The sequence below is a fragment of the Gallinula chloropus genome (assembly GCF_964237585.1).
Source record: "Gallinula chloropus genome assembly, chromosome: 8".
NCBI classification, from domain to species: Eukaryota; Metazoa; Chordata; class Aves; order Gruiformes; family Rallidae; genus Gallinula; species Gallinula chloropus.
The window spans coordinates 23,962,149-23,987,869 of NC_140093.1; the positions used below are offsets into that span (position 1 = coordinate 23,962,149).

Below are 25,721 nucleotides of genomic sequence, written 5' to 3' on the forward strand. Positions count from 1 at the left end.
AACTGCATAGCTTTGGGAAACCCTGTAAATGATGACAGAATAAACCAGGTAAGCCTCACTGCCGAATGCAACACATTGTTTTGCAATTGGCTTATAGAGGAGCAAAAAACAATGCCTGAACATTCAGACAATTTGGAAGACAAGTTTATACTGTCAGCTGCAGTTTCATACACAGGCTCAAGTTGGAAGAAGTGATGCAGCAATTATCAAGGGGAATGCTTAGAAAAAGTCTCAATTTTCTTCATTCTTCAGAGGCTGCCTGCACTGAAAAGATCTATTACAACTTCACCTGGTTTCTGCTTTCTGTTTGCCTTAGCCATGGTGGTATGTGTGCTGCCCCTGTACTCCCACACAGCCACTGATAATCCAAGTCAGACTTTGCCAGACATTTGAGAGTAATACAACTTGCTCTTAGACAGCACAAAACTAAGTGAGTCCTGTCTTTGCAAGTGGTAGGCTGGACTACTTGAGATTTCTTATCACATTAAGAAACCCTAAAAAGGCCACAAAGTAGCATTCAGTAAGTCCTTCCTTAGGTGTGCGAGTGACCTGACAGGTTGGTAAGGAAAACTGATGTAGGAGAATGTTTCATAGGACTCCTGTCTACAGAAGGAAAGCTCCAATGAAGATAAAGGATGATGGAGCAGAACTGGAAATCCACATACACCAATATTAATAGATTGATAACCTGATGAGTTCAGCAATTGGATCCTCTCTCTCTAACCTATAACACTGCTCAAACTTCAAAGAAAAGAACAAGTATCACATTTTGTAATGAAGGAATAACTCTGTTCTGGGTCCCTGTGCCATATTTTGTCTTGAGGTAGCAACATGGAAAGCTTCACGCACTGACTACTACCCCAGTCTCTTGATGAACCTTCACAGCAACTGAATGGAAGCTTCAGGTATGGAAAGGTGTGAATACTTTTTTCCCCATTCTTCCAACAGGTTACTGTGCAGTAAACAGAACAAAAAGGATGCATCTGAGAGCAATCACTAAGGGAAACGAATAAGGCTGCCCAAGAACATATCTTATGCCCCCCTCCCTCACCCATCAGGTCACTGAAGATGACTGTCTTCAGAGGCCTTGTCTAGATTAACGGATGAAAAGAAAGTAGCCATTTTCAACTAAGAGATGTATAAAGGCATTCTCTAATGGGCAGTTCCCATTTGTCACATTGCCAAGAGACCATACAATAAGGCAGCAGAATTATTCTTAGTTGCCCACAATCAACCTTCTGTTTTGTCCATAGCTGCGTGTTCCTGGTAACTTTCCTTCTGCCCACCAGATTGGCATTGACATTCAGTGGTCCACTCCAGTCTCTCGATCCTCCGCTTTCTTCTAGGAAGCCGTGTTGTGCTGCTATCCATCGAGCAAGTAGACTACCACTTCATAGGTTGACATCATGATAGCTGTGTTGGGAATCTGCCTGACCAGATGCGTGGTTAAACCTCGGTAGAGAGACCCATACCCTTCTTCTCGCACAAGCAGAGACAGTGTCTGGAAGAAAGATCTGTATTTTGTTCCCTCTTCTCTTAGTCTTGTTCGTACAACCTCTGCACAAAGAAAACCACATGTAGGTTACATTCACCACTTACCTCACCCAGAAACCAATTAGTGATCTTACATTAAAGACAACCTACCCCCTCACACCCAGTCTCAGAACTACTCTTTAAAAAACAAAGGAAGATGACAAGCACAATCAAACCAAATACGTGCAACAGAAAAACAAGTTAAATTTTTGGCAGTATTAGGCATCTAACTAGGGAAAGAAAGTTTCTTTGCTGACTTAAAATCCAGAAAAGGACTTGGACTTATGTTTTAGTTTAGAAGTTGTGATTAATGAAGTACTCAACCCACTTAATGTAAACATGACTACTTTGCAGTAAAATTCAGTGCAACTGAAACCCAAACTAGACTGCCTGCTTTCCTAGAAGGGGGACAAGAACTTGCAGGAACATTAGGTGACGTTTCTGAGTATATAGATATATTCCAAGTGAAAAAGGACCTTAAGCCCTTTGGGTCATAGCCTGCCAAATCCCATGAAAAAAATAACATTGCCTAGTAACAGGCCACGCTAGATATCCACTTAAAGATACTTCTTCCTGAATACTACAGTCAGGTTGGCTTGTTGAATCCGATCTGAAGAGCTTTAGACAAAGACATAGCTCTCGAGGAAATGAGCCAAAGCCTGCTACACATATCACCCAAAAGACTCCCTTGACCACTTTAATTCCAGCTCTCAGCTGTACATGCCCCACTTACCATGGGGATATGCTATTGATGTTGCACAAGTTTTGGAAGTGGCAGCAGCCATCATCATTCCAACAAAGTCCGAAGCTTCTTTTGCTGATTCATCATCATTGCCCAAGGTAGCAGAAGTCTTATGCTCCAGTAGTTTTCTCTTAATACTCTCATAAATAACAAAATGAATAACAGTCTCAGATATGCCTGCGTAGGATGCTGACATTCCTCTGTAAAAGCCTTTAAAGCCATCTGATCGATACACTTTTCGGACACACTCAAAAGCACTCATTCGCTTTTCTCCACGATTCCTAAAAAAGAGAGAACAAGACAGATCAAGTTGGTGCAACCTGAGACAGGAAAATAATGAAGCAGTTCTGCTTAAGCACCAAGAGAACTTAGGAAATCGCACATTGATGCTGAGGGGCTCCAATTCAGATCCATGCAGAACCTGAAGCATGTCAAAGGACTTCAGCACAGGTAAAGCCAAATCCAAGCCAAACCTGATATGGTGACACAAAAACAGAAGTAGTAAAGAAGGTATCCCCATGTCTAAAGCACCAAACTGCTTTAAAACAACTGAAACTCCCAAATAAACTGTGTGACTCATGAAAAATTATGATTTTCTGCTGCATAACAAGGGTGGATTTCCCTCAAATTTTGCTTCAAATGATCCACTCCATAGCACGGCAATTACAGTGGCCAGGAGCTCAAACAGCAGGCCTCACAGCTATCAGCAAACTAGGCTATCCAAAAGCCAAGTACCAACCAACACACAGGTAGCTATTATTTAATTCAGCTAAGCCACCGCTGAAGTCAAGGAAAATGCTCATGAAAAATGACTGTATTAAGAAATATATTAAATAAAATCTTATTGCTGTTTCTAGCTTGCTCACAGAATTGTGTGCACTGAAATACTCAGCATACCACACACAGGTATGCAAAACTGTTACACCACCACCAAAAAATCACTTCATGGCATCAGCAAGTGCAGGCACTTGAAGTACATGTATTCTGGCAGCAGAGACCTCCTGAGTGAGCATGTCACAACAAGCCAGCAAAAAACCTCATACAAAGTTAGGGTAACTCACATGGATAGTGCCAAAGCAAGACAGTGGCAGCAGCTATTGTGTAAGTAGTGTGAGGCACCACTTGATGGCAGAATTTAAGCCCTGATGGTTTGAACCTGCAATGTCAGACAGCAATGAAACAAGGTACCAAGCACAATTAAGAGAAAGAGCAGGCAAGCATAGCTGCAAATCAGGTCTTGAGCAGAGAACTGTGGGTTGATGCTGATTTCCTGACAGGAAAGAGACAAAGAACAGCTGGTGAAAAGAGCAGCTGGACTGACAGCTGCAGGGGCACCCCAGTCCCTGGTACACCTGGACAGATACACTGACAGACTGCTGTTAAGTTTGTTCTTTCAACACAAGAGACACAGACACCACATTGTCTTGAAGGTCAAAGCAATTGCACTGATATAAAAACATATGCTTTTTCCAGCTCTTACTGGGATCAGAGGGATTTTTGATCAGAATTTCAGCAGAAACAATATCAGGCCAGGATAATACCACAGGCCAAGTGTTTTTATACCTCTAGTAACTGCACTAGAAGAGCTGAGAACACAGCATGCGCTAGGCACAAGAAAGCCCTATTTTTCCCCATTTCCTTAAAGATCTATAGTGTTTATACCATTTAGCTGATTAATCAGTAAAAACAAGCCAGAGCACAGGATGCCATTCATTTGCACATAGCACCAAAACCTCCTTGGAATTAGTCATGGAATTATCACCTCAGCCATACGATGGCAGTAAAACTAGCCCTGGGATATATTTACTATGGTCATCTTACACCTGACAATATGGATATTAACATTTTCCCTCTTAGCAGGCAACTTAACAGAAAAATCTAACAAACCTCTGAAAAACAGGTATATGTGGCTTATTAATGTTTTCAGGATGGCTGAAGAATATCACATACCAAATTTTCACTAAAAGTCTTTGAAATAACATCATTTTTCTATTAAGACACTTCCATCAACTCTCCTACAGTTTCAAATTTATGGGAATATAAAGGTCTTTCTACCTCTGTATTCGCATAAAATTCTATTTCATTACAAGTTTTGTAAGAAACAGTTTCTGTAATCAATTCTGTTATAAGTCCAAACTGCTCCAGCTTCAAAGTTTGAGACCTCAGAACAGCTATTTACTATCCCACATTAGGACAATTCCTGTGTTACAATCCATGAAAGCAGTCTTCCTCTTTTTACAGACTAGAGCTCGTTGTATCTATGTAATGAAAACCAGGATGGTTTCAGACATTCTCCCAAACTTTTACTTATATCATTGTTTCAGGAAAGCTGAGCTCAACAGCTAAAAACAAAGCAAATATAATGCTGAAAAAATACAAGCCTATGATTGGTAGAACATTATTTAAATGATAAAAGAAACCTTGTAATTCATTCCAAATTTGCTAGCCAGTCTACTATACTGCCTCAAGCATGCCTCATTAAAAATTACAATAGAGAAAAATAGCGTAATTTGTACACAGACCAGCATCAACCTTCCAATTCCAAGTGTCAGATATTTAAAGAACCATTCCATTTTGGGATACAGAACAGCTCCACGACATTTAAGCGAAATCTTATCCCAGCAGTGAGGTTTCCTGCTGTCACTTTACCTTGCATCAAGCTGTAATCGTGTCTTTACTAGCCAAATGGGATTAGTTGTTGTGATCGCAGTAAAGCCTAAAATATTTAAAAAGAGAAGTTAGATGTGATAGTACCATAAAAGCAACTGCATCTAAGTTCAAAACACACAGTAAAGTACAGTGGATGCAAAAACTCGGACTATACTGATTTTTAGAAGGTACCTACTGTAACCCTTCACTGATATTTTATCAATCCATACAGCCAATAAACATTTAGCTTAGTTTTATTAAGTTTTATTCTTAGCCAGAGATGTCCCATATTAAATAAGTCCAATTGTGTGCATTTCTCTGCCTATCTAACAATACCAACCCTGTTTCAACAGCACAGAAGAGAAAGCTAGCTAGACTAACATTAGCCAATTTGGCAAACATGTCAATAAATGCATTGCAGATCCAGCTATAGCAATTTGAGATGGTATAAAACATTGTGTCAATTTATTTTGCTACCTGAAATACAATCCGAGTTTAAAAGCATGCAGACTTAATGAACACTACTGTTGGTGCAGCTAAAAGGCATGTATTACTGTAAGTTAAAAGATCTTTTAATACTGAACTATTGAGATAGTTAAATTTGAGTGCTAATGTTTTATTTAATATTCAAAGCAGAGATTGTTGGTTGGCTTTTACAAGCATATGAGTGTTTAAATTGTTAAAAGTAAATAGTATGGATTCTAGCTATCCAGACAGCAACTATTTGGCCTTGCATAAGGGCTAAAGGTTAAAGCTTTGATTTTCAGTCCACTATAAAAAGAAAAGGAAGAAAAAAGAAAAGGAAACAAAAAAAAAAGAAACAGAAAAGAAGTAAGAATCACTCTTACTTCTGCACAACCGTGGAGAGAAAAAGAGCAGAGTGAAAGGCAGCTCTGGAAAAAAAAAAAGGCAAAATAAAAAACCATCTAGAGTTGTAATACCACACATGCACCATTAATGAGGTGTCATGTCTGCAGGAGAGAAGGGAAGAGCTGGCCAGGCAAGAGATGATAAATTTAGACACTTGCTTTCTAAGTGACACACATCACTTGTATATCACTACAAAGACATGCTGCTGTCCTGCAAAGGAATGGACTGGGGTGTGGGAAAGCAACAGAGTTACCTTGTTCAGTGCATACCTGGTGCACAATACTTATACAACAAACAGGCTATTGATAAGCTTGTTTATAGAGATCATTAACAGCTTACAGATCTATATTTAGCAGAACTGCTTGCATACATGTTACCTCTGTTCAATCACAACCTAGGTTTACATTGCACACAAAGGACTGCAATACTTATGAGAAATGCCAGGGGATCTTAACTGTTTTAAGGCTTGTTCTACCCCCACCCCCAAACCTTAAATAGGCCACTATGATTTTCTGTTACAGTCCTAAAGACAAACTATGATGTTCATCAGCTACTGAGATTTAGCTCTATCTCTGTGCCAAAACCAAACTATGCTAGAGAGTTTAATCTTTCAATTAAATAGATTTTTTAATCAGACTCAATCCTCTTAACTAACTGCCCCTGGTAAATAATAACCATTTCAGCTTGTTTGATTTTGATACATATTTTCTACTTCTGGGTACACATGTAGCCCTTCATGGGATGGAGTGAAATCCGAGCAAGCCAAAAGTATATCTGCATTTCACATAGGTCAATAACAAACATCCAAAGCATCTGGGAACTACTCGCCATGGTGAGGCACAGGATGCTTGTAAAACACACACCTGCTAAAAAGGTTCTGTAGCTCAACTAGCCAGAGCCCTTCTAAACCTGTCACACCATATAGAAACCCCATTGCTTCCAACAGCACTTGACCCTGGGTTGAATTAAACTGAAAGGAAATATTCTTGGTGCATTTTTTATTTCTTTATACTAGCATTAAGAGAGCTTTAGTTCTTTCACTTCAAATCACAATTTTCCCATAGCTATAGTGCATTGAAGAGCACTAGAACACACAGGACTGCAAAGGCTTTTCAGTAAGGTGGGGAAAAATTACTTAACTCCCCTGACCAACACCATTCCCAGGAAAGCCTTCTCTATAAGCCAAAACTAGTTCTTAAGCCTCTCCTAGTTCTTAATTACAAGTGAACAAGACAGAGTGTTTTGTGCCCCTATTTTAATTTGCATGCTTTGGAATTTTGTTACATTACCTGCTCAGCCCTCTCTCCTTCCTATTGATCCCAAAAGATCTGGGACAGGAAACACCTAGGTGAGACCAGAGGCAGCACCTGAGTGGCAGCAGTGACTGCACTCACCCACAGTACTGCCCGATGTCTTTAGGCAGGCTGGGAAGAATATACTGGAAACTGCCAGAGGACATGGCCTAATCTGTCCAAACCTACACTCCCTGCATTGTTTTAAAGATTGTTTAAGCTTAGCATCCCTAGTAGTAGAATCAGATGCTTAGTAAAGTCAATTTGTTTTCTCTAGGGCTCTAATAAGCCTAAATTGCTCAGCAGTTCAACTCAAAGCTTTCAAATCAAAGAGACTTTGATAATTCAGGTTTCACTATGACATGGCTACAGCTCAATTCTTATAGGTAAGGTGGTGAATACAGTCAAAGAAATGCTGACACCAAGGAAAGTACTCCAGAACAGGAAACATCCCATTGGGGGTCTCTGATAAGATCCATAGCAAAAGTACTTGGTAAAAAAAATAAAGGTGGAAGGCTTTCAACAACTACTATGAAGCTCTATCAATTATTTGCTTTTTAGAATTCTCAGTGAACTTTATAATGCTTTAACAATGCCTATCACTGTATTGTGTCCTCAAGAACAATTTCAGATTCATTGGAATTATAGATCAATTTGGCAATACCAAAAGCTCCTGTGCTTTTCTACATACTGCTCTACAAAGCTCTATCCCAGTTTCAAATAGAAAGAATTATCTCAGTCTACTTTTTCAGCTATACCAGCTACTGACAGGTAAGATCCCAGGTATTCCTATTATGCATCTTATTTCAAAGGTTATGGGGTTTTTCAATCTATAAGCCAATGTAATTGATACAGACGCATGCGGATATGGAATGCTGAATTAAAAATCCAAAGTAGTAAAATAAAAACAAACCAAAAGAAAACGAAGAGACAGAAAGGAGATTACATACATATTAAATAAGAAAAAGGAAAGAGGTCTGAAATAATGTGACAACACAGAATATCAGCTGCGGTATTTTAAAGGCAGCTCTGGGACACTGAAAAAACCAAGAGGCCTTGTTTAGCCCAGTAGGGACTTCCAATTAGCCAGAGCCAAGTAAAGTAGCAGCTATCAGTGAAAGGCATTTTTCACCTTTCCCTGAACTACACAGAAAAAACAACTCTTAACGGAGTTAAGAAGTGATGTCTTTGCACAATGCACATCATTTGAGTTCAAGATAAAGAAAGTGAATACCCCTTACTTTGTTTATTGAATAGATATTACAAACCCAACGTGTGGTTCTTACACTAGAGGCTGCAAGAGACGCTCAGTTCAGTACTCACGGGGTTTAAGTTAGTCCATATTTCTGCAGGAAGTGACCTGCGGGTGGGGAGCATGAGATGACACGATCTCACTCTTTTCACGGGAGAAATGTACAGTAAATGCCTAAAATAGACACAGGCTTTTCTGTATCATAACAACAAGCAGTGACCTCATCAGACACATGTGTACAAATTGAATCCCACTGGAGGGATCTGTGAATAGTTATTGTGAGATCTAACTGTTTTCAGGTAAAAGTTTAGGAAAAAAAAATAAAGAAAAATAATCAGAACAGGCCACATATTAAAATAGTTGTGTAAATGCACTGAGTACTGAAATTTCTGCTCATTTGCAGCAGTTCAATTTTATATCTCCAAATACTTACCTACACACCAAATTTAGAAGTGAACCCTCCTCCTTCCCCACTCCCTCCTGAATATCATTCAAAAAAAGCTAGCCTTTTCTTAGGACTGAAAAAGCAAGATAGATGCCTTATGAAATCAAGCTTTCTAATTTCAGTAATCAATGGACTAAATATGCATTTTATTTGGTATTAAGTAACTATGTACATACTATTACAATGTTACAGAAGTATGGTATCTCTAGGTAACAAAGTGGTCCCATTTTTTTAATAAAAAAATCTACGTTTGGGTTGGTTTGCTGGCAGAGTTCTAGGAAGAACAGCAATAGTACACAAGGCAAAGTAGTTCGGCAGCAGATTTACAACCATGTTGTCTGAATGAGGCTACAAATCATTGAAAAGGCAAATCAGAAAGCCATACAGGAATTGAGTACCTCATTCAGTTTTCTAGGCTTGATTCTGTGGCAAATAGAGGTTGAGTAAGTGCAGTGAGAAGGCAGACTTTATAGTCAGTCTGAGAATTTAGCCTAACAAATGTAAAGGGATAAACTATCTCCACACAAGTGCTCTCAGTCTTGTATGCTACGGATACATTCACTGTCCAAGTTGGCAAAAAGGGAACCAAATGATATGTGAAGTAGTAAGCAAAAAAGATGGAGTATTTCTTCGTGTCGATACAGAGATAATTTAGCTATGAAGGTGACTGAATTATATGCTGGAAGCTAGCACACAGCAAGAGAACAGGAATTTCTAATTGCATACGGCATCTGTCGTTAACATGTAGCATAATTCATCCTCCTTGGATAAAACAAACATACTGAAAAAATTGTAATAAAACAAAAATGTTTTATCTTGAGGAGGAAGAATCAGGCCTAAAACCCAAAAATGCTTAAGATACCATACCTCAGTTTCTCACTCCCCAGAATGCCACATGGATAAAATAATCCTTATTTAGCAGTGACAGTCTAGCCTGCACTACCTATCTAATAACATAGAAGTAAACAGTACTTCAAGCTGACTCAAGGTCACTGCCTAGAGTAATTCAGTGAAACAGCAAGTTACAGATTTTGAAGCTGTATTTTTGCAGCATTATCTTATTTTACAACCTATAGGAAAAGCTTTGGAACAGCAAACACAATCTTGTGCTCTTTAGGTATTAGAAACCTTCATGTAACAGAAAGGCCATAATCAAACAAATAAATAAACCCCTCATTTACAGCTGAATTACTCAATTCCTTACTGAAACCAATGGCAGCTGCAAGAAAACCACCAATACCAATTTTTTTCTAATCATTAGAAGTGCTTATCCATCTTGTCAAATTTGAAATCTTAAGTTCAAAGGTGAATATTCAAGATGTTCTGTGTTAACCTGTTTAAGTCAACCAATTAAAAGCTCACATTCAATCTTGGCCCTGTCATTTTGCCATTTCCTTAAGTTGATTTGCATCATACAGCAATACAAACCTTGCAGGTAAAACTGTTAATAGCTGGTTTAAGAGCATTTTCTGAAATATATTAGAATTACAAAAACAAGGTTAGCACGTTGCCAAGAAAGCACTGGTAATAGTAACCACAGTCCTTTTCATACAAGTCAAAACACTGCCATTACCAATTATCAAGAAATCTGACTGTCAAACAACTTTCTTTTACAGGTCTTCCAAAGAATGTCTGTAGCATACAGTGCCAAGACATTTCAAGAGCAAGTTGTGACTGCAGCTGGAACCTGTGCTGGGCATTTGGTTTCACCTGCTACATTGCTTAGAAATACAACTGCAGGACTAGGTAAGTATGAGAAACAACAACCAGAGAACTTGTTCAATATTACACCCTGTATACAAATTTCAAGAAGGCAAGCAGCAGTAAAGACTCAAATATGTTTACCACAGTCTCCCGCAGCTGTAAGCACAAATGCACCATATCAACCTTGTGGAAAGGAAAACAGTTAATAAGCAGGTACAGAACTCCTTGACAAACTACAACGTGTCTGCAAGCACTGGACAAAAATCACTACAGTATCACTCCATAAATGTTCCTTTCATTACATAACAAGGACAGTAACTTATAAAGATAAGGAACACTGAACCTTGCCTTGTCTGCAGTACTGCATGAGCTACCCAAGTTGCCTACAACTGAGGACAGACTTGTTTCTATTATACCAAATTTGAAGACATGTTTTATCCACTCCACAACAAGCTGAAGACAATTCATTTCTCTTCAGGCAATTAACTGATCAGAATGAACTTTTCATGAAGTCCCTTTCTGTCCTATTCCCCATGCAGCTCACAACAGACACATTTCCAGGTCATTAAAAACACTGCATTGCCTGAGCTCCTCATTTTGCCCATTTAAGACAAAATGATTCTCCTTACATCTCTACATCAGATTGAAAACTGCCATCGCATTTCTCATGTGCTAGATACTAGCATCAGTGCGTAAAGCTCATGCCACCTAAGTTTTCTATGTTACATAATTTTTTAAAAACCAATTATTAACAAGTATTACATGGAAAACTGCTCCTATCCCATATTCTGACACCACCTGTGGCAGTCCATTCCAGGTCACTAGCACTCATTGTATACGCTGGTTGTAAAGTTTGACAGGAATTACAAACTCCAAGAAGCTGCCATAAAGTCATCAAAAATCACTTGTGAAGTGTACACAACATGAAATAAAAGTTCTTTTTCTGTAAAAAGACAAAGGCAACAACAGGCAAAATGTTGTCAACCCAGGTTTTGACTTCCCCAGCACAAGGTCCATGATAGTTCAGCTCAGTTGCCTTTAGCTCCCCTTGATAATGATCCCAAAGCTCAGAAGGTACAAAACAAGCAATATTGGTAGCTGATAAAATATACCAAAGGTACACTGCAGATATGAAACAGGAATTTATTTCCAGAAATGGAAAATATATGAAAGTTATGGAAATCTGCTCTCCTATGTCACTTTAGTGTTAGAGCAAACTTCACACAGACTGTTATCAAGGGAGGAGGGAGCATTACCCAAGTTCCACAAAAAGCCTGCAGGCATATTTCAGCAAGACAAAAATAAGTCAGATATACGAAGCTGTAACAGCAAGTGAAGGTAAACGATCAGATTAAGAAGCATTAAGCCAGAGTTCAGTGCAAACAATATTGTTCATAGCTAGTAGAGTGAGAAGTTGCTGTTTTGAAAGATTTCATTTTACATTTCACAAATTTACAACAGAGAAAGCAGGCATGCGAGTTGTCCTAGAAAAGACTATTCACACACACAGTTAAACATCATCATTAAGGCCAAATCCAGTGTTTCACACAAATATTCTTCACATAACTTCTCAGTGAGAGGAAAAAGAAGGTAATCACTAGAGAAAGAGATCAGTCACTGAACATTTTCTATTTTGTTTCTGTTTATTGCCACTTATCATTTGTAGACAGGAGTCTAGAACGATGCTAAAAAGTTACAGATCCTTACCTGCCACTCCAGCTGAAATCATGTGTACCTGGGTAGAATCTGGATTGAAAATACTGTTCAACTTTTCCTTGCAGTTTGAGTAAGCAGCAAAGTATATCGCTCTAAAATGAAAACAAAACGTGTCAGTGCCCTTACAACCAGTGCATTAACTTTGCTAACTCAGGATGATCTTGGTTCAATTCCTTGAGTAGTTTTTACTGAGAAAGTAACTCTTGCAAAGCAGTGGCACTATTCTAGGAATGGAAGAATAAGCAATCCTACTTCACAAGTTCATCTTCCACAACAGCTCCAATTAACAATTAGTGAGAGGAAGGATACATGACTAGAAACACGGCAGTGATTTTTGTGACACTAGGAAGTTCTGCCAGGGAAGCGAAATACTGAACTGAGACCTGTATTTCTTTAACAAGCTTGTTCTAATGAACCAACTCATTCCATTAACATTACAATTTCAAGAGGACTAGCAACTATGTAGCTTTTAAAACCAAACAGCACTTAGAATTTATAACACCATTCTAGCATTGAAGATACAAGTATAGCCACAGGTTATCAATATTTACAACTTACAGTTTTAAGTATTTATACTTTAAATGCCAGAACACCTGTGATGATGAGATCCACATTTCATTTTAGTTCTGTATTTAGAATAGACAGTTTTCCCCCGAATACACTACCAAAAAATTGTATACCTGCAATACAAAGTCTGTTAGCTGCTATCAAAACAAGAAGCCAGACACAAAAAGGCAGCACACCAGTGAATTATATTATCAAAAATACTTGGTTTTACTCATTAAAGCTAAAAAGAAAATTAAGTACACCTAAACCTCACATGTAAGTCTAAAAAAACCTCAGGGTTTTTTTGACTTAGACAGTCTACAAGAGAAAAAAATGAACACGTAAGTTTTCATGAACATTACATTAACCTCGTTAGCTGTGCAAACATGTTTTTCTTTATAATGAAGAAGATAAAGTGCTTGCTCCATGGGTGTAATTTCTAAAATGGAATCAGAACTCAGTTAAGTATACTGGATGTGTTATGAAACATGCTTCTCTACAGCTTATTTAAACAAAGAGCTGCTGTTAAATCCACTTAGCTAATGCTTAATTGAAATGAAGTACTGTAGGAAGACCGAGTCAGCTGGAGGGGAGTGAGGACGTGTTATTTATTAGAGTTCACACATTACACCAAGCTGACATTTTCAGTATGAGGCAAGGGGAACAAGCTAAGTATTTCACCTGAGGGAAGAAGGGATTTAGAAGATTTAACATAACATTTACTGAAAAGAGGGAAGGTTTGCAATTAGAGATAGTTACTTACAAAACTGAATTCATTGCTGTATAATATTATTTTTAACAGTAATTTTATGTTCAACATTCAGACCAGACTGGACTGGACTATCAGACATACAGGCTCTTCAGATTAGGAAGTGCTGATATTCCACAGGTGTCAAGAATAAAAAAAGTTACTGGAAACTTCACCATGTCCAAACAGCAAGGCTAACTTAGAGATCAGAAAATACCTCAGGTATTCCTAATTACTTGAAAAAAAGTGTTAAAATAAAAAAAACTCCAATTCCCAAATGATGTTTTTATCCTAATCATACAGAGGATCTACAGAGCAAGACCCTCATGTGCAAGACCCAAGTAGAAGACAGATCTGTATTGACTACAAAGTCCAATTTAATAAAATTTTCTGGAAGCCTCCAAAGACCTTAAGCCAGAAAAATTAAGATGCTCTCTAACTAGGTGTGTAGAAGACAGAAATGTCTTCTCTTCAGACCAGAAAATAAACACAAAGCAGGGCAGCACATCAAGGGAAAAGAACTTCTGTGAAGTATATTCCCTTTGCATAAAGGCTCTTCTCTGAAACACAAGGAAATAAAAATGGGCCAGAAGAGTAGTATAGCATCACCCAAGAGTAAGAGGTTGTATTAGTTCTATAGAGCTTTGCTTCCAAGCTTTCCCTTCGGTATTATCCTAATTTTGGAATGAACTTAGGCTAACACTTGTACACGTAATCCTCACCTTGCTTTGCCTGCCAGCACGAGCCGAGTGGCTCCAGTGTTTGTGCTGACGCAGAGCAACTGGCAGCAGCAATACCACTGGTAATTAGATCACACTGACATCCTTGTCTGCTGCACTTCTGACACTGCCCCAGTTCCCTTTGAAGTCCAGCCCACTGCTGGATCTGCTTTCTCTGGGACAGCTGCTAAGGGAGTCATCTCAGCCAGCCTCGTCCTTTTTCAGGGTTCAGAACAGGATTCCTGCTGCAGGGGGACAGTAGCCTGTCTCACCCAAGTTCAGAAAAAAACAGTGTTTTGAGGCTACAGTCACACAGCTGCTTCCTGAAGTAACCAAAGGCAAGAGCTACCTTTTTGTTTTCCTAAGTACTGAATTCTTGTATACATACGCAATTCTGTAAGCATTTTTTCCTTAACTGGACAGAACTCTGCATAAGGGATAGTAAACAATAATAATGACTATTACAGTAGGATATAGGATAGTAAATGCTGAGACAGTTGGTGCAGGGATGTGGGACGAACTGTGGAGCACAGGGATGGCTCAATTTTTCAGTTACCCCAGGAACCAAACATCATTTGCTATCAAGTATTTACAACCGCAGATGCAAAACTCTCTTCAAATACACCTTATGTAATGTACAGCAACCTACAATTCACAATTATTTCATTCACTACACATCTGTAATTACCTGGAAGGAGCAACGCCTACTAGATTAGGACCCAGCCCTCTAAAGAGAGAACGAGGACCTTCCTTTTGCAAGATCATCCTAGAAAACAAAAAAGTGACAATCCTGTTAACATTCACATCACAGTTAAGGAATGCATTAAACCACCATGAAAACATATAATTTTAGGCTTAATCTGTAAAGCTTTCACAGTAACTGACAATGCAGTGCTGACCACAAAATAATAGTTGTTTCCAAGAACCAGCCTAAAAGTAAATTCCATTATTGCTTGACATGTCACAGAAATCCAGGAACTATATGCAGAGTAAATACAGCCATACCTCAGAGATAAGAACAGACATACATGGAGTTATCTGTCATCAGGAAGAAAATGTCCATTTACCAGGGAGAAAAAGACTAAGCGTGGAAGTGTTCACATTGCTGTAAATTCTATATTAAGAGAAAAATATTTGATTCTACTCTACATTCCTCTCATCACCCTTTCTCTCCCAATGTTTGGGAACTTTTTTTGTGTAGGAGAGCCAGGAAAGGAGAGACTTACGAAGTCTCAAAAGTTGTCACAGCAACTCATGTACCTTCTGAAAGCAGCTCAGAAAGATGTTTTCTCTACTGCTTGACACACTCAGCCACACACCTCTCCTGCAGACTTATCTACTCAAGACAGACACCTCAACATGGCTTTGCATGTACTACAATGGTGCTACAAGATGCCTAACAATACACTCAGTTACACGTCAAAAGTTGGAGGAAAGCTGCCTTTCCCTGCCTTCTCTGTCCCTGTAAATAACTCCAGTGATTAAATTCCTGTAAGATTTCACCAGGAACCCACTCGTAGCTTTATTCTGTGAGATACAAGACTACAAGAAAAGGACATGGAAACCTCAGATGTGAGATGTGACCTTTCCTTGAGGCAAGCAGGGGTTCTCTCCCATCAGTTCTGAACCACTGCCTCTGTGCTCCTATCCAAGCACTGCTGCTGGGCAGCAGAGCCAGTGTTTTTTCCTTTCCAACTCATTACAGAAAAGGCAATCCTTAACTTCTCACATAAGGTAACTCACTTCAGTCTGAGCTTAACTGAAAGATGAGCATGACCCATGCAACAGCCACAATACAACCCCAACACATTCAGCATAAACACAGCTCTGGACCGTTTGGGTGTATAGGGCAGTGTCACCTTCCATCTTTGGGGGATGAACAGAAAAACAGGGATACAAGCTGGGAAATGAGACCTCAAAGTAGGCATTTATCAGTGCTTAAGTTTTTGAATTACTTATCACATGTAGATAAGTAAATCATGGGTTCTAGAAAGTTGAAAATCATTCTGCAACAAGGTGCACTGGCACAGTAAGAAGATATCCTTTAATATTCATGTTTTCTGAAATGACTCTATCCAACGAACTAGATGAATCAGACATTGATTTGAAAAAAAATGGTAGGACATGGAAGGAGAAAAAAGGACTATTAGCATCCCATCACTGCAGATTGTTCTAGCAATTGCTTCAAAAACAGTTTTAAAGTTAAGAATTAACTACTTCACTAGATGTTGCAAAACAGAACTCTGCCTATTGATTTAGAAACACTGGCCAATATACACAAATACTGCTGTATATTTCTTCTTCAAAGAGACATGGAGGTTACTGACAAGTCAATTACTCAATGAGGCAAGCTATTCTTGTATAAATAGCTATTTTGTTTGGAATTTACTATCAAAACAAACAGGTGAAGACCATCTTTAGCACTGAAGGCTATTGCAAACATAATCCCATTTCCAGCAGCTGAGTCACTACAGTTCTGTTGCTAAATCAAACAGAAAGTTTACAGTTTTTTTCAGTAAGCAAAAAAATGGTTTTCTGCAGTTACCATCACTGTTTAGGAATGCTGGTATCTAACATATCCAGCAACATCTTAGCTTCATGTCCGTAACTCTAGATATGATTTCACTGCAAGGGAAGAGTCACCCCATTGCAATACTTGGGAGTATTGAATGTGTACTCAAAATAACTTTGGAAATACAAATTACTTGGACCTATCTGTCATCATGAAAGCATTTCTCACACTTATGGAAAGAATTATTCCAAATGTCCTACTATATTTCAAAGCATGAACACAGCACCAGATTACAGCAAAGCTGAACTCAATTACCATGATCTGCGTCCACTTCAAACATTACTTAAAAATCACATTGCAACACCTGTATTACACACCTGCATATCACATACGCAGGTACAGAAAAGAGCAGGAACCTCAGTGCCTTGAGACAAACTTGGGAATGAAGTGTACCAGGTCTATTAGTTTCACCTGGACCTACAGTGTCCCAAGACTTGACAGATCCACCAAGAGCTAAAGAGAAGTTGCAGCAGGATTTAGAATGGTCGGAGTTACTGCTGCTCTTCTCCATTTGCAGACACACAGCTAGAGGAGTTCCAAAGCCTGCACTGAAAATAAGATACCAACCTTCTGCATTCAGTGGCAGAACCTGCACTATTTACTGGCAGCACTAAGTGGCAAATCCACGCTTGGAAGAGCAGCATAAGTGCTCCACATGGCCTCAGCTGACCTGCTTATGTCACATGGGAAACTGCGCTGGGCAGCTGGTCAGATTTCCATTATTAAGAACCCAGGTTTAAATTCTGCAAGGTTAGTTATGAGAGGCATCCACAGTGTGATACACACCACAGATTTAAGAATAAATTGCTGCTGTTGCCAAAGAAGGCACTCATCAGTAGCAGTCCTTCTGTTTCCTGACACAGATAGATGCCTTTCAAGTACCCTCTGCTGACACTTTAGATGCAGAAGTGATTCCAGATCAGTCAGACATTCTAACATCATTTGCCTGATTCACCCTGCTTTTAGACTGAGTTCTGTGAGCCCTGAAGCGCTGCACTGCATCTGGTATGAGAAGAGACAACCACTGACACCTACAAGTCAGAAAACATCCAGTGAGAGTAAGGGCATGAGAGTGACAGAGGGATCCAGTTTGATTTCCCCACTAAACAGCCCTAGTGACTTGATGAGCTGATACCAGGAATAATTGTCCTGCACCTATCTATTTTTGTCATAGTCCATTCCTGTGTCACTTGGATTTTTTTTTATATTTACTATATTTCAAGAACTCAAACCCCACAAAAGTTACTTGGCATCTCGGTTGCTCGATATTGATCTGAAAGTAAACAGATCTAAACAAACAACAGAACCAGAAGACACAATTGTCTATCACAGATAAGCAAACATGTTTAAACCAGAGTTTTAAGAAAACAAAAAACCCCAGTCTTACCAATGAAGTTCACCATGGACTGCCTCTGTCTCAATCAGAATTTGCTTCCTGGGAAGACCAGGTTACTTCACATTTTAGGGGTGGGTTTAAAGCATAGCAGGCTTTAGCATAGGGACATATGAAGCAAGCATCTATTCATCCTACTATCCAGGTATCTTCTGTTTACTAGTGTAAATTCATGATCAAGCATTCAGGGAAGACGTTGAAGAACCTGCCTTTCATCAAGAACAGCCACTCAGGCAAGTGTTTTGGATGGAACTCTCCTTGGCCACAATCTGAGCCCTTCTTTCCCACATACCTGTTGCCAACACATTCATCCATCACTCATACATAAAATGGCTCCAAATGAAAACTTCCAGAAGAAGAACTATCCTCCATTCAAGGACCTAGCTTGGCACAACCTCCATTTAGAAAAATCCTATCCTCTACCCAGATTAAGCCTAAATCCTTCACCACAACTCCCAGAACAGCGTCTCTACAAACTACTTCTCACTGATTAACTGGGGACAGAAGTCAGCTATCTGAATCTTATCAAATTCTAATATAAGAAGCAGCAACAGGTCCATTCTGGAGGAAAACTCCTCCCTCACTCCCAAATACTGAAGGTACCTCCCATAACTGGCTAGTTCACTCCCAAAGTGAACCCTACCTATGATCTGTACTAGCAGTTTAACTGGCCATACTGCTGACTACAAAACATCACAAGTACAGGTGAGGAGGAAAGTCAGTCCCTGATCAGTGATGTTCTATGCAAACAAAACATCTAAAATCATACTAACACCTGGCCTTGCCCACCCACTACTAGTCACACACCCACCAGACAATATCAAAAGGCAAGGATGGGTACAGGACAGTGAATACTGAGCGAGACTAAGAAGCCAAGTCAAGTTTCATAGGGCTTCTTACCTACATGTTCAGCAGCACCTATAATTTGGACACAGTTTTTAGCAGTCTTATACTGTTTTCAGATGAAAACAGAGCCTGGCACTTAAGCATTACAGCACTCCCAGTAAGTTTTAGGGGACATTGTTTGGAGCTGTGAATTGTACCAGGTATATATGCTCTGGCTAATTCAAGGTACAAAATGAAGCATAAAGGGCATTTAGAAAGTTTGAGGGCAAAATATAGGGGTTCACCTCATGGTAGCATCGTAGCACACAAGAGTGAACCCTTCACACAGATTTAACACACCTCTACTTCCTCCCTCTCCAAAATGACCCAAAACCACAGTAACATATTGTTGTAGCTTTGCATAGCTGGGTCCTGGTGGAAAAGGGGGGGGCTGCAGGGGTGGCTCCTGCAAGAAGCAGATAGAAGCTCTCTGCAGGCCCCAGAGAGTAAACACCAGCTGATTCAAGGCTAGAGTCATTGTTGACCAAGGCTGAGCCAATCAGCAATGGTCACAGCACCTCTGTGAATCACATTTAGGAGAAGCTCCACAAGCAGCTGTTTTATGCCATCAGAGTTAGAAGATGTAAGAAACTGTGCAGACACTAAGGCCAGTGGAGGGGCAGGGGAAGAGGCACGGCAGGTGCCCAGATGCCCCTGCAGCCCGTGGAGAAGCCCATGGTGGAGCAGGTGGCCCTCTGCAGCACATGGAAAAGGCCAAGTCCGCATCTACAGCCCATGGAGAGGCCCCACACTGGAGCAGGTGGAGACATACAGAAGATGCTGCGACCCACATGGGAGCAAGACCCTGACAGCACTCACAGCCATGGAGAAACAGACACAGAGATGAGAGAGATCAATCCATGCCAGAGCAGGTTTGCTGCACAAAGGAACATGACTACATGGGGGAGCAGCTGGAGCAGTCTGGGCTTGAGAGACATTCTATGATTTAAAACTGCACCCTATAGCAGTGACCCACACTGGGGCAGCTGGTGAAGAGCTGAAGTCCCCTGGGAAAGGACTAACATTAGTGACATTCGTGAAGGATTGTCTCCCATGGGTGGGACCCCATGGTGCAGTAGGGGAAGGGTGTGGGGAGTGCCCCCCCAGCTACCGAGGAAAACAACTCATGAGGAGCTGACAGAAACCCCCATTCCCTGCCACTCCCTGTGCCACAATGGGGGGGTAAAAGGGGAGCAAAATCATGACTAAAGTGAAGTCTGCTAAGAAGGGAAGGGTGGGGGAAAGTTGCTTCAAGATCTGGCCACGCTTCTCATCATCTGACTCTAGTTTCACTGTGTAATAAATCAGATAGCACTGCAGGCAAAGAAAAAGAAAACTAATTGAGGAGTGATCTCTCCCTGTCCTTATCTTGACTCCTAAGCCTCTCAATACATATTTCCTCCCCTCTCCAGCTGAAAATGGGAGTGGTAGAGCAGCTTTGGTGGGTGTCTGACCTCCAGCCAGTGTCAAACCACCACATGTATATACTCACTTCAAACAATGGAGAGGTCCAGGAGAAACTCTAGTTACTCGGTTGACACTAGCACCATTCACAGTGTTGAGATGGACTTCTGAGATGTAGAGAGTCACAGAGGAGGACTGCAGTCGTGTTTTCACAACTTCCAGTGGACATGTCAGAATTGCACCAACAGTGCCTCCACATCTGCAAGAAGATCACCACATTAACTGCAAAGAAACTGAAGGACACATTCACATACAGTTAATGTTGTACTCAACACAGTCAAATTGCAACAGGTGAAGAAACAACTGGAACATGCATCACAATGCTGTTGTTACTTGCCCTTGAGGCAACCAGACTGAACTCCGATTGTTAACCCTATAACAGAGAGTGAAAATTTCAGCAGACAAAATTAGAGTTTTCCAAAGTAGCAAAGGTGCAGAGTTTTCAGTACATGCTGTTCAGAGCAATTCTGCAAAGTAGCTCACTATCTGAAATGTTTAACTTCTTACGCTAAATTTTAACTTTTTTGAATGTTTAGTGCACTCCTGACCACAAACAAGGTGCCAAAAATCCTTAAGGGTAGAAAAGATTTATGGTTATACACATGGGGCTACACATAAAAAATGTAGGGTGGCACATCTGAAGACATCTTCAAAACTCCATTTGTATTTCGGGCACTGTACCACAAAAGCAATGGTTCTGAGTGTTTCCTGAGTTCTGCCCATTGCAGCAAGACAGACTAAGTTCTGACTACAGAATACTGCAGAGTAGAATGTGGAAAGATAGGAGAGGTCTAAGTGGCTAACCAGGTGAAGACTTGCAGACTTTGCTTCAGTGTGCTGCTCACTTCCGCGAGCAAGGCATGGCAAGCTGTGCATGACTCGTGCTGAAAGCCAAGTCACTCCCATCCTGCTAGAGCAGGACACAGCCAAGAACGTGCTGCCTTTTAGCAGATCTGCTCAGAGGATTCTTCTGGTACTTTTTTGTAAGCTGTCTGTTTAACTACAATCACATACAGCCTCTAAGGAAAAAATTATTGAATCTGAACATTCTGGTTCCAATGCAACCCCAAACTCCCTGCTGTTGCCATTACTAATAGGTACTCCCCTGAACTTTTCCTGAGATCAGTATTAACTTTGCCAAATACCATCCTTAAAACTACAAGCAGCACACGACACACACCCCCTTTAGAAACTAAGGCATTGAAAAAAGGAAAAACCCCACAACATCAGAAAAACCACCCTCCACCTCCAGGTTTAAATTAGGGTATTAATGCTATTAACAACTCAGTCTTAAACCCACTAGCACCTAAATATGATTTGTACTAATTTCGAAGAGCCCAGCATTCACTTCTCGGATGCAGTAACTGTAACTGGTGTTTGACAAGATAGCTATCAGGTACTTTGTAGCATGAGGCTTGCACTCCAAAATCTTTAAAAAAGCTGTAAGACTTTTGATCATATTTTTAAGCAACATTCCAAAACACAAAGGAGAGTTCAATACAAGTTAAGAGTAATAGCTAAGACTCAGAATCTCCCATAGCTTTCAGAGTAGCTTTTAGTCTGCTGACTCTCCCCAGAAATACTGGCACTTGTCAGTGCAGCACCCTAAAATAACTAATCTGGTTGAATTGAACTGATGATGCCAAACAGCTGCACAGTAGGATAATGTTTGAGGATATTCATTTAATGCTCCATTTAAACCTAGTGACCTAGAGTTATCCTGTTACTAAGCCTAAAGGCATCTTGTCCCACCCCTAACTCCAACATTAGATTGAAGTCTACTCTTACAAGTGCAATTTCTTTCCTCAATGGAAGTTTTGTCTGGAAAAAAGTGTGCTCACAGTAACATGGAAAACAGTTTTCCAGTGTGAGCTGTACACATACAGGTACAGACTGACACAGCTTTCAGAGTAGCATGTTTTAAAACATCTCTGAATGAGCAATTCACTTGCTTACTCTAATTGTAAACTGCACATAGGCTTTTTAAAGTAAGAGTTGCATGAAGAGACATACTAGATGTGCTGATACTTATTTTAGCCAGGGTTGGAAGCAGTAGAAGCCTATAACATGTTGAGGTTCTTAACAAATAGCACAGGAAGGCCAGCACTGAAAATGTCTCAATCTGGAGCTTCAGAACTTGAATATCTTTAGGACAGTAAGAGCAAATTACTGTTTCCTGCAGCACAACAGCAGGCACTGCTGTACGGGGTAGTGTGCCTGTGCAACAATGTAGGTAGCTGGCTTTAGAGTTTACTTCCTTCCTTGTAAGCCTGCCCTCCTGATCCTCAGAAGACTGCTCCCTTTAAGATGTTTCTGTATTAATCTGCATAGGTTACATGAGGACTTGTTTTCAAGCAACAGTAACACCAAGAGAAAGCACGTGGTATGGTTTATATTAATGAGAAATACTATGTCAGGGAGAAGAAATGAGGACAAAACTTGGCCTGCTTTCTTCAGCAAGGCTTGGAATTTGGAGCCTTTAATGCTACTGCCTCCATGGCTACCTCACAGGGGAAAATTTTTCCAAAGTTGAAGATTAACCCCAAGGTGGAACATGTCCCCTGCACCACACCTAAACCACCACAAGGGATGCCTGACTGCAACAGCACTCCTGTCAGACGCTTGCTGTGGATGGGTTAGACATCAGCAATGGAATACTGGGGAAGCAGGCAGACATAGCTACTCAGTGCTTGTTCTTTTGAAGTCTGCCGACAGCAAGCCTTGTTCAGTGATATCCAGCTGATGGAACAACAATCAGTGCTATTTTTGCATGCATTGTAAGCAAGCAGACTAACCGTCTCCCTTTAAGACCTTGAGACCCTTCACCTGCACCACATTCTGCCATTCACATAATTAATAATCAGTTTTACTGTTGTGCTCCCTGTCTGCACTTGTGTTTTGTTGGGTTTTTTCACCAGTTTAAAATGCCTCAAGTGAACGTGAGAATACTTTTAATGTTTTCCACTAATTATTAATAACTTGGATTACAATTCTCTGTTCCCTATCTTCAAGATCTCAAATTGCTACTTCAAAATGAAGTTTGAGAGCTACGTGGTTCTGTGTTGCTCACAAACAGGTCTTTGCAAAATCCCCAATTCCAATGTAATACCTTGGTCACCCAGCTCTCAAGCCCCATATAATAGAAAGCATCTGGAATTAGAAGTGAAAGAAAGTCCCCCAGATGTTGAAGAATCTGACCTTGCTAAGTAGTCACAAGATCCACCAAGTTTGAACTGAACCACTAAGTGAAAGCATACTTCAGGAACTACACTGATTTATCTAGCTCATTTGAACTTTAAGATAAACCCTGCAAGGCTTAAAATCCTGTTTATGAGAAACTGTCAGTAAACATAGCTTGTATGTAAACACACAAGACAACTCAATAACTATGAGCCTTGTAAAAATAAGCAACTTCTAAGCAGCATGCCAGCTGTTCTGTCACTAGCAATGACAGTGTATTTTACTTAGAAATATATTTCCTGCTTTGCTTATTTAGCACAGAACTACAAACACAGTCAGACACAGCAACTTCTTTGTGCTCCAAGTCCTGGCAGGCATTTAACAGCCAGCCACAAGCTCCAGCTTAGCAGAAGTGTTCTATAAATGGCCAGCAGATGGATGCCACTATTCCTGCTACGCTTCTCACCCACTGAAGTTAAGCCACAAGCCAAAAAGGCTCCCCTTAACACAAAACAGGAAGCTGCAGTTAAATAATTTAAGAGTTGTAAAGTTCTTCACCTCAATAACACAGATTTCTACTACCTAACACTACTCTGGGCTTCAGCTTCTTTTGTCATGTACTAGGCCCCAACTACTATGATGCATGAGAACACTTACCATTGTGTAACTTTCTCCAGGTTTAGGTAGTTTCACCTGGCAAACTGAGTGGGTAAGCAAATATTCCATCAGCAGGAGTGCATGAAGTGGAATAGAAGGTTAAAACCTGAGGCATCCCACAGCTGAACCAATGTAGCAGTCTCTCGTGAATACTGTTCAGAAGACCACTTGCTCATCTTACCTGTCCTGAATTTGAGATTTGCCTCTAATCAATATTTACTACAAACTTTTCTTGTACACACTGGGCAAAGCTGAAAAAACTTGCACAAGTTGACTTTGAAACACACAAACTTACAAGGGAACAAGAATTTACCTGTAGGTTCCAGGTAACTTCAAGGGAAGCACAAATATCAGTAAGTAAATCCACTAGTAAAACAGTTTACCACACAGGTAAAAAAGAGAAACACTAAAATCTCACTGCTGTGAACACAGTCAAGTTTTAGAGAATTAAACTTGCAGCTTACCAGGCAGCACGAGACAGAGTTACCAGCTATCCTGCAGAATTGTGGCAAAACTACAGTAAAACTAGAAACAGTTGTCTCTACTTGACATCTCCTGAACAGAATAATCTGGGAAGATGGTAATGCTCTCCTAAATTTCATCTTATTCCAGAGAACATCCATAAAACAACCCCGTCACATGAATTTGATCCCTGATGTGCATGTAGGAGTCCATCACCTCATGAGACAACAGAACGAAACACGGAACTACTGGGGCTTTAAACTCTGCTAGAAATTCAGCACAGATACAGTATTGACACCTACCTTCCCCTGATAAGCCAGCATGATGTGAGACACAACAAAGAAAGGAACATACACATGCTTCAAAAGACTGTTCTTTTGTCATTCAAGTCCCAGGTTCTATTTCCAGAGATGACAGCACAAGAAGTTGCTGGCTTTTTTTATCACTGCAAGTTAAGGGTATTTGGTAAGGAATCACTCCCTTTGTCCAGAGTAGCTTATTATGTCCTACTGTTACCTTACACCCCTGCAAAAAGCATCAGAAACAGCTTCAGCATGGATGAAGGTCTTAATTTCAGCCAGTGGACTGTCTATAAATGCTCCATAGCTGGCTAACATTCCCAATGCCAGTGTCAGCTGACCTAGAATTAAAATTGTCAGTACAATAACTTTTTATTTTTCCCCATAATTACATATTTTACACAAATAAAGATGAGTCTACATTGTGCTAGTCTCAGATTTACCTTTCACAGTATTTGTTACCACAGCCTCAAAGACTCAAAGATAACCCTTGACCCTGTTATCTGGGGTTTACATTCATTCGTGTATTTTACCAGCTGTTTCTCTTTCCTGTATGAAAATGAAAGTTCCATGCAAATACTGGCTGCCAAGAG

At 40.1% G+C, this 25,721-nt stretch overlaps 1 protein-coding gene across 1 annotated transcript in view; it reads right to left on the minus strand.

The window, feature by feature from the left end:
* Positions 1 to 794: 794 nt before the first annotated feature.
* Positions 795 to 25,721, minus strand: part of SLC25A36 (solute carrier family 25 member 36) — a 30,704-nt gene continuing 5,777 nt past the window's right edge. Inside the window, exons 2-7 of the mRNA XM_084267511.1 lie at positions 20,559 to 20,729; positions 14,905 to 14,982; positions 12,195 to 12,295; positions 4,925 to 4,991; positions 2,267 to 2,556; positions 795 to 1,557 (exon numbers count right to left, since the gene is read on the minus strand). Coding sequence (XP_084123637.1) covers positions 1,364 to 1,557; positions 2,267 to 2,556; positions 4,925 to 4,991; positions 12,195 to 12,295; positions 14,905 to 14,982; positions 20,559 to 20,729 — 901 coding nt within the window. The 3' untranslated portion in view covers positions 795 to 1,363. The remainder of the gene's footprint in view (positions 1,558 to 2,266; positions 2,557 to 4,924; positions 4,992 to 12,194; positions 12,296 to 14,904; positions 14,983 to 20,558; positions 20,730 to 25,721) is intronic.